Source organism: Bombina bombina, chromosome 5 (assembly GCF_027579735.1).
Source record: "Bombina bombina isolate aBomBom1 chromosome 5, aBomBom1.pri, whole genome shotgun sequence".
Taxonomy (NCBI): Eukaryota; Metazoa; Chordata; class Amphibia; order Anura; family Bombinatoridae; genus Bombina; species Bombina bombina.
Genome location: NC_069503.1, coordinates 847,806,121 through 847,823,928, shown reverse-complemented (window position 1 = coordinate 847,823,928; position 17,808 = coordinate 847,806,121). Strand labels below are relative to the sequence as shown.

Sequence of the window (17,808 nt, the reverse complement as noted above, 5' to 3'; positions counted from 1 at the left end):
TATTGCTTCTGGTTGCTAGAAGCTTGTTCACTGGCATTTTTTCCCATTCCTGAAACTGTCATTTAAGGAATTTGATCAATTTTGCTTTATATGTTGTTTTTTCTATTACATATTGCAAGATGTCCCAGATTGACACTGAGTCAGAAGATACTTCTGGAAAAACACTGCCTGGTGCTGGATCTACCAAAGTTAAGTGTATCTGCTGTAAACTTGTGGTATCTGTTCCTCCAGCTGTTGTTTGTAATGAATGTCATGACAAACTTGTTAATGCAGATAATATTTCCTTTAGTAATGTTACATTACCTGTTGCTGTTCCGTCAACATCTAATACTCAGTGTTCCTGTTAACATAAGAGATTTTGTTTCTAAATCCATTAAGAAGGCTATGTCTGTTATTCCTCCTTCTAGTAAACGTAAAAGGTCTTTTAAAACTTCTCATTTTTCAGATGAATTTTGAAATAAACATCATCATTCTGATTCTGATAATGGTTCTTCTGGTTCAGAGGATTCTGTCTCAGAGGTTGATGCTGATAAATCTTCATATTTATTCAAAATGGAATTTATTCGTTCTTTGCTTAAAGAAGTTCTAATTGCATTAGAAATAGAGGATTCTGGTCCTCTTGATACTAAATCTAAACGTTTAAATAAGGTTTTTAAATCTCCTGTAGTTATTCCAGAAGTTTTTCCTGTCCCTGATGCTATTTCTGAAGTAATCTCCAGGGAATGGAATAATTTGGGTAATTCATTTACTCCTTCTAAACGTTTTAAGCAATTATATCCTGTGCCATCTGACAGATTAGAGTTTTGGGACAAAATCCCTAAGGTTGATGGGGCTGTCTCTACTCTTGCTAAACGTACTACTATTCCTACTGCAGATAGTACTTCCTTTAAGGATCCTTTAGATAGGAAGATTGAATCCTTTCTAAGAAAAGCTTACTTATGTTCAGGTAATCTTCTTAGACCTGCTATATCTTTAGCGGATGTTGCTGCAGCTTCAACTTTTTGGTTAGAAGCTTTAGCGCAACAAGTAACATATCATAATTCTCATAGCATTGTTAATCTTCAACATGCTAATAACTTTATTTGTGATGCCATCTTTGATATCATTAGAGTTGATGTCAGGTATATGTCTCTAGCTATTTTAGCTAGAAGATCTTTATGGCTTAAAACTTGGAATGCTGATATGTCTTTTAAGTCTACTTTCCAGGGTAATAAATTATTTGGTTCTCAGTTGGATTCTATTATCTCAACTGTTACTGGAGGGAAAGGAACTTTTTTACCACAGGATAAAAAATCTAAAGGTAAATTTAGGTCTAATAATCGTTTTCGTTCCTTTCGTCACAATAAGGAACAAAAGCCTGATCCTTCACCCACAGGAGCGGTATCAGTTTGGAAACCATCTCCAGTCTGGAATAAATCAAAGCCTTTTAGAAAACCAAAGCCAGCTCCCAAGTCCACATGAAGGTGCGGCCCTCATTCCAGCTCAGCTGGTAGGGGGCAGATTACGATTTTTCAAAGAAATTTGGATCAATTCAATTCACAATCTTTGGATTCAGAACATTGTTTCAGAAGGGTACAGAATTGGCTTCAAGATAAGGCCTCCTGCAAAGAGATTTTTTCTTTCCCGTGTCCCAGTAAATCCAGCGAAGGCTCTAGCATTTCTGAAATGTGTTTCAGATCTAGAGTTGGCTGGAGTAATTATGCCAGTTCCAGTTCTGGAACAGGGGCTGGGGTTTTATTCAAATCTCTTCATTGTACCAAAGAAGGAGAATTCCTTCAGACCAGTTCTGGATCTAAAAATATTGAATCGTTATGTAAGGATACCAACATTCAAAATGGTAACTATAAGGACTATCCTGCCTTTTGTTCAGCAAGAGCATTATATGTCCACAATAGATTTACAGGATGCATATCTGCATATTCCGATTCATCCAGATCACTATCAGTTTCTGAGATTCTCTTTCCTAGACAAGCATTACCAGTTTGTGGCTCTGCCGTTTGGCCTAGCAACAGCTCCAATGATTTTTACAAAGGTTCTTGGTGCCCTTCTATCTGTAATCAGAGAACAGGGTATTGTGGTATTTCCTTATTTGGACGATATCTTGGTACTTGCTCAGTCTTCACATTTAGCAGAATCTCATACGAATCGACTCGTGTTGTTTCTTCAAGATCATGGTTGGAGGATCAATTTACCGAAAAGTTCATTGATTCCTCAGACAAGGGTAACCTTTTTAGGTTTCCAGATAGATTCAGTGTCCATGACTCTGTCTCTGACAGACAAGAGACGTCTAAAATTGATCTCAGCTTGTCGAAACCTTCAATCACAATCATTCCCTTCGGTAGCCTTATGCATGGAAATTCTAGGTCTTATGACTGCTGCATCGGACGCGATCCCCTTTGCTCGTTTTCACATGCGACCTCTTCAGCTCTGTATGCTGAACCAGTGGTGCAGGGATTACACAAAGATATCTCAATTAATATCTCTAAAACCGATTGTACGACACTCTCTGACGTGGTGGACAGATCACCATCGTTTAGTTCAGGGGGCTTCTTTGTTCTTCCGACCTGGACTGTAATTTCAACTGATGCAAGTCTAACAGGTTGGGGAGCTGTTTGGGGGTCTCTGACAGCACAAGGGGTTTGGGAATCTCAGGAGGTGAGATTGCCAATCAATATTTTGGAACTCCGTGCAATTTTCAGAGCTCTTCAGTCATGGCCTCTTCTAAAGAGAGAATCGTTCATTTGTTTTCAGACAGACAATGTCACAACTGTGGCATATATCAATCATCAAGGAGGGACTCACAGCCCTCTGGCTATGAAAGAAGTATCTCGAATACTGGTATGGGCGGAATCCAGCTCCTGTCTAATTTCTGCGGTTCATATCCCAGGTATAGACAATTGGGAAGCAGATTATCTCAGTCGCCAAACATTACATCCGGGCGAATGGTCTCTTCACCCAGAGGTATTTCTTCAGATTGTTCAAATGTGGGGACTTCCAGAAATAGATCTGATGGCTTCTCATCTAAACAAGAAACTTCCCAGGTATCTGTCCAGATCCAGGGATCCTCAAGCGGAAGCAGTGGATGCATTGTCACTTCCTTGGAAATATCATCCTGCCTATATCTTTCCGCCTCTAGTTCTTCTTCCAAGAGTAATCTCCAAGATTCTGAAGGAATGCTCGTTTGTTCTGCTGGTGACTCTAGCATGGCCTCACAGGTTTTGGTATGCGGATCTTGTCCGGATGTACTCTTGCCAACCGTGGACTCTTCCGTTAAGACCAGACCTTCTGTCGCAAGGTCCTTTTTTCCATCAGGATCTCAAATCCTTAAATTTAAAGGTATGGAGATTGAACGCTTGATTCTTAGTCAAAGAGGTTTCTCTGACTCTGTGATTAATACTATGTTACAGGCTCGTAAATCTGTATCTAGGAAGATATATTATAGAGTCTGGAAGACTTACATTTCTTGGTGTCTTTCTCATCATTTTTCCTGGCATTCTTTTAGAATTCCGAGAATTTTACAGTTTCTTCAGGATGGTTTGGATAAAGGTTTGTTTGCAAGTTCCTTGAAAGGACAAATCTCTGCTCTTTCTGTTCTTTTTCACAGAAAGATTGCTAATCTTCCTGATATTCATTGTTTTGTACAAGATTTGGTTTGTATAAAACCTGTCATTAAGTCAATTTCTCCTCCTTGGAGTTTGAATTTGGTTCTGGGGGCTCTTCAAGCTCCTCCGTTTGAACCTATGCATTCATTGGACATTAAATTACTTTCTTGGAAAGTTTTGTTTCTTTTGGCCATCTCTTCTTCTAGAAGAGTTTCTGAATTATCTGCTCTTTCTTGTGAGTCTCCTTTTCTGATTTTTTATCAGGATAAGGCGGTGTTGCGAACTTCTTTTAAATTTTTACCTAAGGTTGTGAATTCTAACAACATTAGTAGAGAAATTGTGGTTGCTTCATTATGTCCTAATCCTAAGAATTCTAAGGAGAGATCATTGCATTCTTTGGATGTAGTTAGAGCTTTGAAATATTATGTTGAAGCCACTAAGAATTTCCGAAAGACTTGTAGTCTATTTGTTATCTTTTCCGGTTCTAGGAAAGGTCAGAAGGCCCCTGCCATTTCTTTGGCATCTTGGTTGAAATCTTTAATTCATCATGCTTATGTCAAGTCGGGTAAAACTCCGCCTCAAAGGATTACAGCTCATTCTACTAGGTCAGTTGCTACTTCCTGGGCGTTTAGGAATGAAGCTTCGGTTGATCAGATTTGCAAAGCAGCAACTTGGTCTTCTTTGCATACTTTTTCTAAATTCTACCATTTTGATGTGTTTTCTTCTTCTGAAGCAGTTTTTGGTAGAAAAGTACTTCAGGCAGCTGTTTCAGTTTGATTCTTCTGCTTATAATTTCAGTTTTTTTCATTATAAGATTTAAACTTTATTTTGGGCTGTCTTTATTTTATCCCTCCCTCTCTAGTGACTCTTGCGTGGAAGATCCACATCTTGGGTAGTCATTATCCCATACGTCACTAGCTCATGGACTCTTGCTAATTACATGAAAGAAAACCTAATTTATGTAAGAACTTACCTGATAAATTCATTTCTTTCATATTAGCAAGAGTCCGTGAGGCCCACCCTTTTTGTGGTGGTTATGATTTTTTTGTATAAAGCACAATTATTCCAATTCCTTATTTTTTATGCTTTCGCACTTTTTTCTTATCAACCCACTTCTTGGCTATGCGTTAAACTGATTTGTGGGTGTGGTGAGGGGTGTATTTGTAGGCATTTTGAGGTTTGGGAAACTTTGTACCCCCTTCGTAGGAATGTATATCCCATACGTCACTAGCTCATGGACTCTTGCTAATATGAAAGAAATGAATTTATCAGGTAAGTTCTTACATAAATTATGTTTTTTGTATGTCTGAGGAAGGGGCTAATCCCCCGAAAACGTTCACGTATTTGGAATAAAATTTCTGAAAAGTCCTGGCGAGTGCACTCTTCATTATTTTCTATTTGCCTCTCTGTTGCACCCTGGGCATTGGAACTGGATTTCTGGAGTGCTTGTCTACTTTGAATATATATATATATATATATATATATATATATATATATATATATATTTTCAAAGGAGACAAGCACTCCAGAAATCCAGTTTATATATATATATATATATATATATATATATATATATATATATATATATATATATATATATATATATATATATATATATATATATATATATATACACCCAGTTGGTAAATCGCCATAGAACAGGCTAACAATGGCATTGAGCCGGTTGTTCATTCCTGTGAGTGTGCTTTTCTCTGTGTGTATATATATATATATATGTGTGTATGTATATATATTTATTTTTTTCTGTTGTGGTTTTTGTGAGGTTATAAACTACTCATATGCTGGTTTATCAATTGGTTGCATGCTTGCCACCATTTCCAAGAAAAATACAAAACAATGAAGACCACTCAAAATGTTTATTAAATGAATAATTTTTCCATACAAGGTTTTTTTTTCATCACACCACGGAAGGCAAGGGAATACAGCTTAAAGTGAAAGTCAATCCTAGTGTTTGTGAAACGCGAGGATTGACCATTGAAACAAATAAAGGTGACACTCATGAAGCTCCTTTACTTGTTGCAAGCGTTTGCCGTGCTAAGCTGCTAAGGCAGCCCATGGCAGAACGCTGTTTTTCTAGAGAGGTGACGTTTTCACCTCTTAGCCAATAGCCGCGTGGGAAATCCGGCTTGGCTATTGGGGGTTTTTTCTTACCCATTTGTAAGTATTTCTACAATAGTTTCGGTTTTCAACTGACCCCTAATCGTAAAGCTTTACACACCAACAATGTATTCAAAATATTTCCCTTGGAACACAATACAAAATGATCAGAAGCATTTCAAGCAGGTTTAATTTCAATCAATTTCTTATTTTTGTTGTACTACCTAAAACCCATTTACCTTAAAATAGCAATGTACAAATATAAAACTGAGTACATTGATTTACAGTGTTTACATTTAAATGCATTTTAAGTGATAGGAAAGAAAAATTAAACTTGAATGGTTTAGATAGAGCATGTAATTTTAAGACACTTTAAAATTATTTTCTATTTTCAAATGTGCTTTGTTCTCTTGGTATTTCATGTTGAAAAAGAATATGCACATATCCTACACTAGTGGGGGATAGCTGCTGATTGGTGCATGTACACATATTTGTCTCTTGTGATTGGCTAACTAGATGTGTTCATCTAGCTGCCAGTAGTGCAAGGTTAACAGGAAAGTGAAGCAAATTTGATAAAACTGAAAAGGAAAGTTGTTTAAAAGTGCATGTTTTAGCCAAATCATGAAATAACATTTTGGGTTTTCCTGTCCCTTTAAGTATAAGGATGTTATATTTAAAATTCAAAGTATCAGTACAGAGGTGTGCATAAACACATTTTTTGTCTTTTTGCTTCACAGGCCTTATTTAAATATAAACACAAGCAATGCCATATTCCTTACTTTGATGTTTCTATTTCTAATATACATACGTTAAGTGTGGCCCCTTAAATGTTTGATTTTGTACTCACTCTGACTTTGCTCCTCTTTTTCCAATCTATTAAAATTGATTGGGTGATTTTATTTTCCAAGACTCCATTTGAATTTGTGTAAATGCTTGAATTACAAATTAAAAAAAAAAAATAAATATGTAATAATAAAATATAGTAACTAATAGATTCAGTATTAATGATTGTCCAGTGGATGTGTCTTCAGTTAACGATAAGTATCAGTTAAAACTTTAATAATTAATAAAAGCTATGGGAGAAGCCAAGTCATGCTGTGCAAACGAGGCCAAAATAAGTTTTCAAGTGGTCAAAGCTGTTGTATTTGAAAAATCCAAATCCCTGTGAATAAAATACAGTTGTAGTTAATAAACCATTTCTACACATTTTATTGCAAATATATTGAGGCAAGAGCGTAAGGTACAACAATAATATAATACATAAGGTTACGTTATTGAAATAAATACATATTATACATAGGTAGTCAATTTGTTTTTAATAATTTAATTTAGTGTTTATTATAATGCTTCATGCTTTTTAACATTGTTTTCTAATTATGTTGTTAGGGCAGTGTATATGGTTCTATTTCATCAGGGGTGTATTTTGGCCTAGGCAAGCAAAGCACTTGCTTAGGGCGGTAGATTTGTGGGGGTCAGAACTTTTTAAGTCCCACTACAAATACAGACACTTACTACACGCACACTGCACTACACACACTCACTACACACTCACCATATACACACATGCACTCGCAGACACCTGAACATGAGCTTTTACTTTACCAAACATTATGGCCTGCAACATTTTGAGTGCCAAGGGCAGCACAAAAGCTAAATACACCACTTGTTTGGACTAAAGATGTTCGTTCTCTATTTTCCTAGCTACTAAGATGTAGTAACTTCCATAAAAGTAATAGATATCAGCACAGAAATGTAATCAAACTATGTTGACAGTTGATTTTTTTTTTTTAAATGTAACAAAAAATGAATTTTTCATGCATCCAGATTTGCTCTGAATTGCCAAGATTCTTCTAAATTGTTCAAATATAATAATTTGTTCAAATTGCACGGAGATATCAGATATTTATAAATATATTAAATGTGTAAGCACTAGAAAATATATGATTTGAAAGAGCATTTCCCATCATAAATATGAATTAACAGCAATGAAATGTTAAATATATTTTCAAGGGTAAAATAGAAGCTATTTATGTTAAAGCTAATTGCAAATGTGTTTAAGCACAGCTAATAGGTATTGATTGTTTATTTGTTAATTAGGACAACTTGAACGGTTTTATTGGTAGAGGGAGATGGTTCTCCACAAGTCTAGCAAGAAAAGAAACAAAGAATATAGATAAAACAAAGTTAAAAAAAACCTTTAAAGACGAATGGTTTATAGCAGCACACACTATTATCATCAGTGAACTTATTTATTTATAGTCAGTTTTAACACCTAACAATAATTTGTACTAAAGTGAAAGATCTTAAAGGGACACTAAAATCAAAATTAAACTTTCATTATTTTTTTAAACAATGTTCCAGTTTACTTCTATTATAAAATTAGCTTTACTCTTAGTGTCCTTTGTTGAAGAGTAACTCTAGGTAGGCTCATAAGAGCCCATTCGTGTGCACGTTTCTAAACCCTTAGATTTTCAGACTTGTAAAAGAATAAATATTTGCTGATTCATTTTGCAATACATTTTACTTCTTTTCTACTGTATCCCCATAGTGGTCTTGTCTTTCACATATATATTTACAGGATAAATGGCCACACTGATCTTAGTAGAGGACATTGGGCCACTCATAGCTATAATCACGACTCACCACACACAATAACACTGCAGCGTAAAGCAGGTACATTACTTGAGGTGGTGTCTCTGTCAAGATGTCAAGTCAATTACCAATCAAAGTCAACCACACTTCTCAGATGATCTGAAGTATTGTAAAGACTAGAGACAAGTGTAAAAATGTATTAAAACTTAAAATAGGAGCATACAATACATCCCCCATACTTTAGGAGTTCAGATGAGTGATTTTGGTTATAGCACACAGCGAATTATGTCCGCCTGCCGCTTAATAAATTGGCCCTATTGTATCAAGATATTATGTGTCAACTAAAATTGCACCTTTTAACTGAAATGTTTAAATAGTGTACTAAGAAATATAATGTTGAACACACAATACGTTATGCTGCATTTGATATGGAATGAGGATTTAGTGTATTTTAAGTTTTTTTGAATGTGTAGTGTTAAACTTATTTTAAGGTTTTTAATACTAATAACTTTTATGTTGCAGAAGTTCTTTACAAATGCTACAGCTTCTTGTTTCATCATTGCCACTGGTGTGCCAATTTCCTTATCCTTTCTACTTATCCTTCAAACTGTTATTGTAATATTCTGTTAAAATGATTTTACTTGTTTATCGACACCTTGTTTGTTTTTTACCTAAACTTACCTTCCACCAATTGATTGAGACAGACCCATTTCTCATTTTTAGGCCAGAACTTTGAAACTAGAGCACGAGCAAGAAAAAAACAAGATCTTATCTGAAGCTCTGCAGACATTGGCTACAGAGCACCATGAATTGGAGCAGTCTTTGGTGAAAGGATCTCCCCCACACCACAGTATTCTCAGTGATGACGAATTCTATGATGCTCTTTCAGGTACTACTTTTTTCTTGATTTTTCCTATGGTTCTGGCCGGGGCCAGACTGGGACCAAAAAGAGGCCAGAGCATTTTAGGGCAATGAGCCCCCCCTCTCCACTCACTATTTCTCATTTAAAGGGACAGTCTAGTCAAAATGAAACTTTCATGATTCAGGTGTGCGTGTGTATCTTTAGGTTAATAAGCACTCACTAAACTGGTCAGGTAGGCACCAGGGTGCAAAAATAGGAATAATAGACTAGCAAGAAATAAGCACTCTCTGGTTTTGTAAAACAAATAGTATATTGAACTAGCAAGTTAAATATACTATTTGTTTTACAAAACCAGAGAGTGCTTATTTCTTGCTAGTCTATATATGTTAGTATATATAATGTATATGTATGTATGTGTATATTTATGTGTATATATAGACACACATACACACACACACGGGTACCACCTCCTGAGGGACGTACCTTCGCCCAAGGGACCCTTACTCCTGGGGTATGTGCTGACAGAATAGAAGACTTTCTTACCAATCTTCACAGCAGGTAGTTCCCGCTTCCATTCCACTTTGTGCGCCCGCGGTGTCTTAATAAAATTACTTCCCTGTTATGCCTTGCTAGCGCTGATGTCTTCCAGTAATGCAAATGTATGTGGCAGGGTCAGAGGTCCTCCAAATCGCCAAAGGAAGGAAGGAACAGCCCGGTCGGCCTAACTGGAGCAATAATATATGTGTGTGTATATATTTATGTATATATGTGTGTGTATGTATATGTGTGTGTGTGTGTGTATGTGTGTGTATGTGTGTGTATATATATATATATATATATATATATATAGTGTGTGTGTGTGTATGTATGTGTGTGTATATATATATATATATATATATATATATATATATACATATATATATATATACATATATATACACACACACACAAAGGGATTCCCTTGTACACAATTTCCAGACCAATGATGGTGTCCACTGAAACCCAGCACTTTTCAAGCACTTCACTCAGGTTAATGTAAAACAGTTCATACCTTTATTGTCGGTGTTACAATCAAACACACAGCAAGCATATGCATTGTGATTACCAGGAGACACAAGTGTTAACGGAGTGTGACATCATATGACGCGTTTCACGCCCTTCTGGCGCTTTGTCAAAGATGTGGAGGTGTGTGTACATTGTGTGTTTTTAAATCATTACCATTTCAAGTTTCCACCCCTATGGTGATGTCACAGTGTTAAAATTTGTTAAGAATACTATTTGATACAAAACATGCTGAACATAATAATTTAAGTGCAACTTAAATATATTAAAGAACATTGGCTAAATATTGTTACTTTGTCTTACGGCTCAATAAATACATTTATTTGACTAGGCAGATTGTAACGATATATATTCAATGTACACACACCTCCACATCTTTGACAAAGCTCCAGAAGGGCGTGAAACACGTCAGATGACGTCACACATATGCTTGCTGTGTGTTTGATTGTAACACCGACAATAAAGGTATGAACTGTTTTACATTATCCTGAGTGAAGTGCTTGAAAAGTGCCGGGTTTCAGTGGACACTATCATTGGTCTGGGAATTGTGTACAAGGGAATCCCTTTGTTTCTATATGTATCTGAGCAGCTACGGTCTGCAGACTCGGGTTTGTGTCGGGAGAGGCGCCGACACAGCTTCCCTTTAGTTCCTGCTTAAGACCCAGTCGCCTGTGTGTTTCTATGCTCTCAGCTTCTATTTGTATGTGAATCTTTCAGTGTCTCAGAGAGTGCAGGAGAGTGACTAGAAGCAAGGTCTTGCAATATACAAGGATATGTTCACATATGTTGATGAAATAAAGTAATTAAAACAATATGTGAAGTAGCTTGTAGCAATGTCTAAAACCTAACTCAGTTATATGAAAGTCATTGAAGTATGCATGGAAAATATAGAATTATAAAACAATAAAAGCACAAAAAGAACTCACGAAGTGGAGAGGTTTTTGAGCTAGTCTGGTATAAATAAACTAACAACGGTAGAAATGATTTATCCAGCAATATCCTTGTACTAATAAAACCTACATCAAAATGGCACAATCCACAGCACTGGAGGATATCTTCAATAGGAAAATGACTTACCAGGAGCGCAGGGAGGTGTTTACACCTGACCAAGTGCAAACAAATGAATTACGTTATTTGTCCCTTACAATGGAAAATCTAAGAGTGAAAGAGCTAAAACTCTAGTATAAATTAATCTACCTTGATAAATATATACAATCAGCTATAATTCCACGGGGGTTATGATTGAAAAAATTCCCAAATGTGGACAAAGAAGAAGAAAAAGAATTCTTGGAAGATTGGCTTGAAACTTTAAGTGAATGTTCACTAAAATTGATGACCAAACTAAAGGCCAACCGAACGAACAAAAGAGACAAAATCCTTACAGAGATCAAGGAATTACAGATGAAATTACAACCACTTAAAGAACACCAGAAGTATGGTACCTTTGACATAGAACTGAAGCAACATCGAGATGAAGTTGAGCAGAATTTAGTATCCAGAAAGGATAGATATATATATATATATATATATATATATATATATATATATATATATATATATATATATATATATACACATACATACAGGGAGTGCAGAATTATTAGGCAAGTTGTATTTTTGAGGATTAATTTTATTATTAAACAACAGCCATGTTCTCAATGAACCCAAAAAACTCATTAATATCAAAGCTGATTATTTTTGGAAGTAGTTTTTAGTTTGTTTTTAGTTTTAGATATTTTAGGGGGATATCTGTGTGTGCAGGTGACTATTACTGTGCATAATTATTAGGCAACTTAACAAAAAACAAATATATACCCATTTCAATTATTTATTTTTACCAGTGAAACCAATATAACATCTCAACATTCACAAATATACATTTCTGACATTCAAAAACAAAACAAAAACAAATCAGTGACCAATATAGCCACCTTTCTTTGCAAGGACACTCAAAAGCCTGCCATCCATGTATTCTGTCAGTGTTTTGATCTGTTCACCATCAACATTGCGTGCAGCAGCAACCACAGCCTCCCAGACACTGTTTCAGAGAGGTGTACTGTTTTCCCTCCTTGTAAATCTCACATTTGATGATGGACCACAGGTTCTCAATGGGGTTCAGATCAGGTGAACAAGGAGGCCATGTCATTAGATTTTCTTCTTTTATACCCTTTCTTGCCAGCCACGCTGTGGAGTACTTGGACACGTGTGATGGAGCTTTGTCCTGCATGAAAATCATGTTTTTCTTGAAGGATGCAGACTTCTTCCTGTACCACTGCTTGAAGAAGGTGTCTTCCAGAAACTGGCAGTAGGACTGGGAGTTGAGCTTGACTCCATCCTCAACCCGAAAAGGCCCCACAAGCTCATCTTTGATGATACCAGCCCAAACCAGTACTCCACCTCCACCTTGCTGGCGTCTGAGTCGGACTGGAGCTCTCTGCCCTTTACCAATCCAGCCATTGGCCCATCCATCTGGCCCATCAAGACTCACTCTCATTTCATCAGTCCATAAAACCTTAGAAAAATCAGTCTTGAGATATTTCTTGGCCCAGTCTTGACGTTTCAGCTTGTGTGTCTTGTTCAGTGGTGGTCGTCTTTCAGCCTTTCTTACCTTGGCCATGTCTCTGAGTATTGCACACCTTGTGCTTTTGGGCACTCCAGTGATGTTGCAGCTCTGAAATATGGCCAAACTGGTGGCAAGTGGCATCTTGGCAGCTGCACGCTTGACTTTTCTCAGTTCATGGGCAGTTATTTTGCGCCTTGGTTTTTCCACACGCTTCTTGCGACCCTGTTGACTATTTTGAATGAAACGCTTGATTGTTCGATGATCACGCTTCAGAAGCTTTGCAATTTTAAGAGTGCTGCATCCCTCTGCAAGATATCTCACTATTTTTGACTTTTCTGAACCTGTCAAGTCCTTCTTTTGACCCATTTTGCCAAAGGAAAGGAAGTTGCCTAATAATTATGCACACCTGATATAGGGTGTTGATGTCATTAGACCACACCCCTTCTCATTACAGAGATGCACATCACCTAATATGCTTAATTGGTAGTAGGCTTTCGAGCCTATACAGCTTTACAGCTTGGAGTAAGACAACATGCATAAAGAGGATGATGTGGTCAAAATACTCATTTGCCTAATAATTCTGCACTCCCTGTGTATATATATATATATATATATATATATATATATGTGTGTGTGTGTGTATGTGTAATAAATATAAATATATATATATATATATATATATATATATATAGCCACGCAAAAAAATGCACTCTCAGGTCTTGCAAAAGAAGGTTATTTTTATTGGAACGTTTTCGGGTATACACTACCCTTCATCAGCATGAAAATAAGTGAAAACATCAAACATTATACAGGCAAACAAAACATAATTGTAATCAAACACACTCCAACCTGTGTACTACCCAAGTGGCGCCAAAGTGACTAGCTGGAACGCAAACATGCATTCCATTCTCTCGTGCTGCCGGAAGGAAAATTACGTCACTTCCGGTTTTGCCGTGTTACTACAGCTCAATTATAATATACAAAAATAAAGTGTCATCAGGAAAAATAAGTATTATTTACAAATAGCATATCTATTGTTATACACCAAATCTTACAAATGGTCTCTATGGTGATTTACATTATAGTTGTGCAATATAAACGTGTCTTGGTTGTGATGCCAACAGCCTCAAACATCCGGTGGCATTCTGTTTTCACAGTGTATACCGAAACTTACACAAGATTAAATAAAATTGTCATCACATAATTGTCATTATTACATATACACCCCTTGTGATATGTGCTTACTCAATTAACTTAACATAATTTCCATCTAGAAATATTGTGCTAGAGGCATGTATCAGTAACCATGGCAACCAAATGGCCCTTGCGTAATGTCAGGGTGCCAGGAATCAGACAGACGAGAAGTGCAAAAATAATCACACCTTTATTAATAGCAACAAAAAAAAATTATAAAATGTACACAAGTCAAATAACAAGCCAGGAATCAAAACCAGAGCTGGTAGTCAGACGAGCCGAGTCAGGAGCCAAAGCGAGTAGTCAGACGAGCAGGAATCAGGAACAAGGAGAACAGCAGAGCCAGGAACAAGCCAGGAATCAGGAACCAGGAGGGATGTCAGACAGCCAGGTAATACACAGGAGCTTTCACAAACAGGTCTGAGACAACGCAAGGGCAAAGCATACTGAACAGAGGCCCTTTAATAAGTGATGACATCACAATTCTGAGACTGCATCCTGTCTCACACGGATGATGTACACCAGTCTGGCCATAAAAGGAAGCGCAGTAAATGAGCAGCAACACACAGTGTGCACCAGAGTCAGCAAGAGAAGTGAGTAAAATGGCTGCCAGCAGCACATGGCAAACAAATCATGGAAAAAACCCTGACACTTGGTTCGCGGAGCCTCCTTTCTTTGATCAGAGTGGGTAGTAACTTCCACAGATATCAGCCTGTCAAGTTGGGGTGCAGTTTGGGAGTTTACTAGGTTTTGGCACCATCAGACAAATCTGATAGATGCCCTAGTTGTCCCTTGGTTGTTCAACCTGATTTACATTTTTTCTCCATTTGTATTGCTATCCAGAGTAATAGCCAGAATCGAGCAGGAACAAGCCTCAGTAATTTGGATTGCTCTGGCTTGGCTTTGCTGTATTTGGTTTGCAGATTTGATTTAGATGGCCTAGTGCCCGCCTTGGAGGCTTCCTCTAAGAAAGGATCTTCTATATCAATCCCTTTCTTTTATCAATATCTCAAAACTCTGAATTTGATGGCATGGTGATGGAACGCTTAATTTTGTCTCAGAGAGGTTGCCTGACGAGGTTGATACCCAGATTCAGACTAGGAAACCTGTTAACAGACGTATTTATCATAGAATCTGGAAAACCTTTTTTGTGTGTTGTTCTCACAAAGGTTACCGTTCCAGAGTTTGTGCAGGAAGGCTTATAAAAGGGATTATCAGTCAGTTCAATGATAGGTCAGATTTTGGCTCTTTCTGTTTTTTGTTTCATAAGAAAATTGCTAAAATTCCTGACTTTCAGGCTTTTATTCAGGCTCTGATAAGAATTATACCAGTTATTTGTCCATTTCCTATTCATTGGAATCTTAATCTGGTTTTGAGGATTCTTCAAACTCCTCCTTTCGTGGCAATTCATGGTTTAGTCCTTCAGCTTATATTGTGGAAGGTTGATTTTCTTCTAGTTATTTCTTCAGCCAGAAGGGTCTCTAAGCTTTTATTATTGTCATACAAAACCTCCTTTTCTGATTTTTCATCAGAATACGGCTGTTCTTTGGACTAGCTATTATTTTCTTCCTAAGGGGATATCTACATATACTATCAATCAGGAAATTGTTTGTTATTTCCAGCCACTAAGAATTCTAAGGAGTGTCGTTTTCACTACAGTTTTAGAGCTCTCAAATATTATGTGGAACTCACAAAAAAAATTCAGAGATTCACTTTTTTGTTAATTTTTCTGGAGCTCACAAAAGTAAAAAATCGTGGATGTTACTTTAGCAGATTGTCTTAAAGGGACAGGTAATCCCTTTATTACCCATTCCCCAATTTTGTATAACCAACACAGTTATAATACATGTTTTACCTCTGTAATTACCTTGTTTATAAGCCTCTGCAGACTGCCCCCTTATTTCAGTTAATTTTAACCAATCAGTGCTCACTCCTTGGTAAATTCACATCAGTGAGATCAATGTTCTCTATTGGCATATGAACCTCCTAGGTTTAGCTTTCAACTAAGAATACCAAGAGAACAAAGCAAAATTGGTGATAAAAGTAAATTGGAAAGTTGTTGAATCATGAAAGTGGGTTTTTTGTCTTGACTGTCAGTTATAGCCTTAGTTTGCAAGACTTATTTGGTCACAGAGAAAACTCACCCTGAGTGCATCTGTGCTCATTACACTCAAGCAGTTGTTACTTCTTGGACATTTCGTAATGAGGCTTCTATTAATCAGATTTGTAAGGCATCTACTTGGACTTCTTTACTCACCATGATGTGTATGCTTCTTCTGAGGCTCCCTTTGGCAGGAAAGTTATTCAAGCCATAGTGCCTGAATTTTAACGTCCTGCCTTCTCTGTTTGCTCCCCCCCCCCCTTATTCACAGTAATCTCATGGATTTCATGGCTTGGGTATTGATTCCCACACTTGATGACTTGTGGACTCTTACCATCTAAAGAAAGAAAACAAAATGTATGCTTACCTGATAAGTTTCTTTCATGATGATGATAGTCCACGAGCACCACCCTTTCTTTCTGTTTATGTGGCGGCAGTACTTATTTTGTGCTTCTATGCCCCGCTTTATCTTTCTTGTTTTTCTCTTTTTTTCCCCTCACCTACATGACTATATATGTATGAGTAAGGATCATGTGAAGTGAGAGGGATTTAAAGCTCTGGTGTGTTGGTTTTTCTGTTGCCTCCTCCTAGTGGTCAGGAGGGGAATATTCCCACAAGTGATGACTTGTTGGCTCTCACCTTCATGAAAGAAAATAATTAGGTAAGCATCGATTTTGTTTTCTTGTAGGTTCGACAATGTTTTTTTTATATTCGGGGGCCCTAATGAGAAACCATTTTTCTTAAAGGGACAGTCTACACCAGAATTTTTATTTTTTTTAAAAGATAGATAATCCCTTTATTACCCATTCCCCAGTTTTGCATAACCAACACAGTTATAATAATATACTTTTAACCTCTGTAGTTATCTTGTATCTAAGCCTCTGCAAACTGCCCCTTTATTTCAGTTCTTTTGACAGACTTGCAGTTTATCCATTCACTGCCTGCTCCCAGATAACTTCACGTGCACAAGCACAGTGTTATCTATATGAAATACGTGAACTAACACCCTATAGTGGTGAAAAACTGTTCAAATGCATTCTGAAAAGAGGTGGCCTTCAAGGCCTACGAAATTAGCATATGAACCTCCTAGATTAAGTTTTCAACTAAGAATACCAAAAGAGCAAAGCAAAATTTGGTGATAAAAGTAAATTTGAAAAAGTGTTTAAAATGACATGCTCTATCTGAATCATGAAAGTTTATTTTGGCCTAGACTGTCCCTTTTAATGGATTTTGAATCTCTTTTCCACTAGTCTTAAAGTGATCCTGTCAACTGTCTATATGGAATATGAATATATGTATATGAAGTAATCCTGTCTCTTCTCATTTGCCTCTCTTCTACATTTTAAACAGATCCAATGCACCTAACCTCTTCTCAAGGATCATATCCTTCAGTCCGTTTAATTTTGTAGCCCTTCTCTGAGCATTGTCTAGTTCTGCTTATTAATAGTTTGTACCCAAAAGTGTACTACTTTGTCAAGCAGAGATTTTCATATAGAGAGAGGAATTTAGATTTATGTTTAAACTGGTGAAAAGTGTATGTTAAGGATACAGAAACTTTAAAACTGCTTTACTGAAGCTTACTGTAAAATTTATTCAGACAGAGGTTTGAGCATTTCAGAAACCCCAATACACTTTACAATAATGTGAATAAATAAATACTGATCACTTAAATAGTGGAATACAGAATAATTGTAAATAAAACACTGTGCTCGTG

The 17,808-nt window shown here is 36.7% G+C and overlaps 1 protein-coding gene across 1 annotated transcript in view; it reads left to right on the top strand.

The window, feature by feature from the left end:
- OSBPL1A (oxysterol binding protein like 1A) overlaps positions 1–17,808 on the top strand; it is a 702,947-nt gene that overhangs the window by 403,595 nt on the left and 281,544 nt on the right. The window contains 1 exon segment of the mRNA XM_053714984.1: positions 9,036–9,201. Coding sequence (XP_053570959.1) covers positions 9,036–9,201 — 166 coding nt within the window.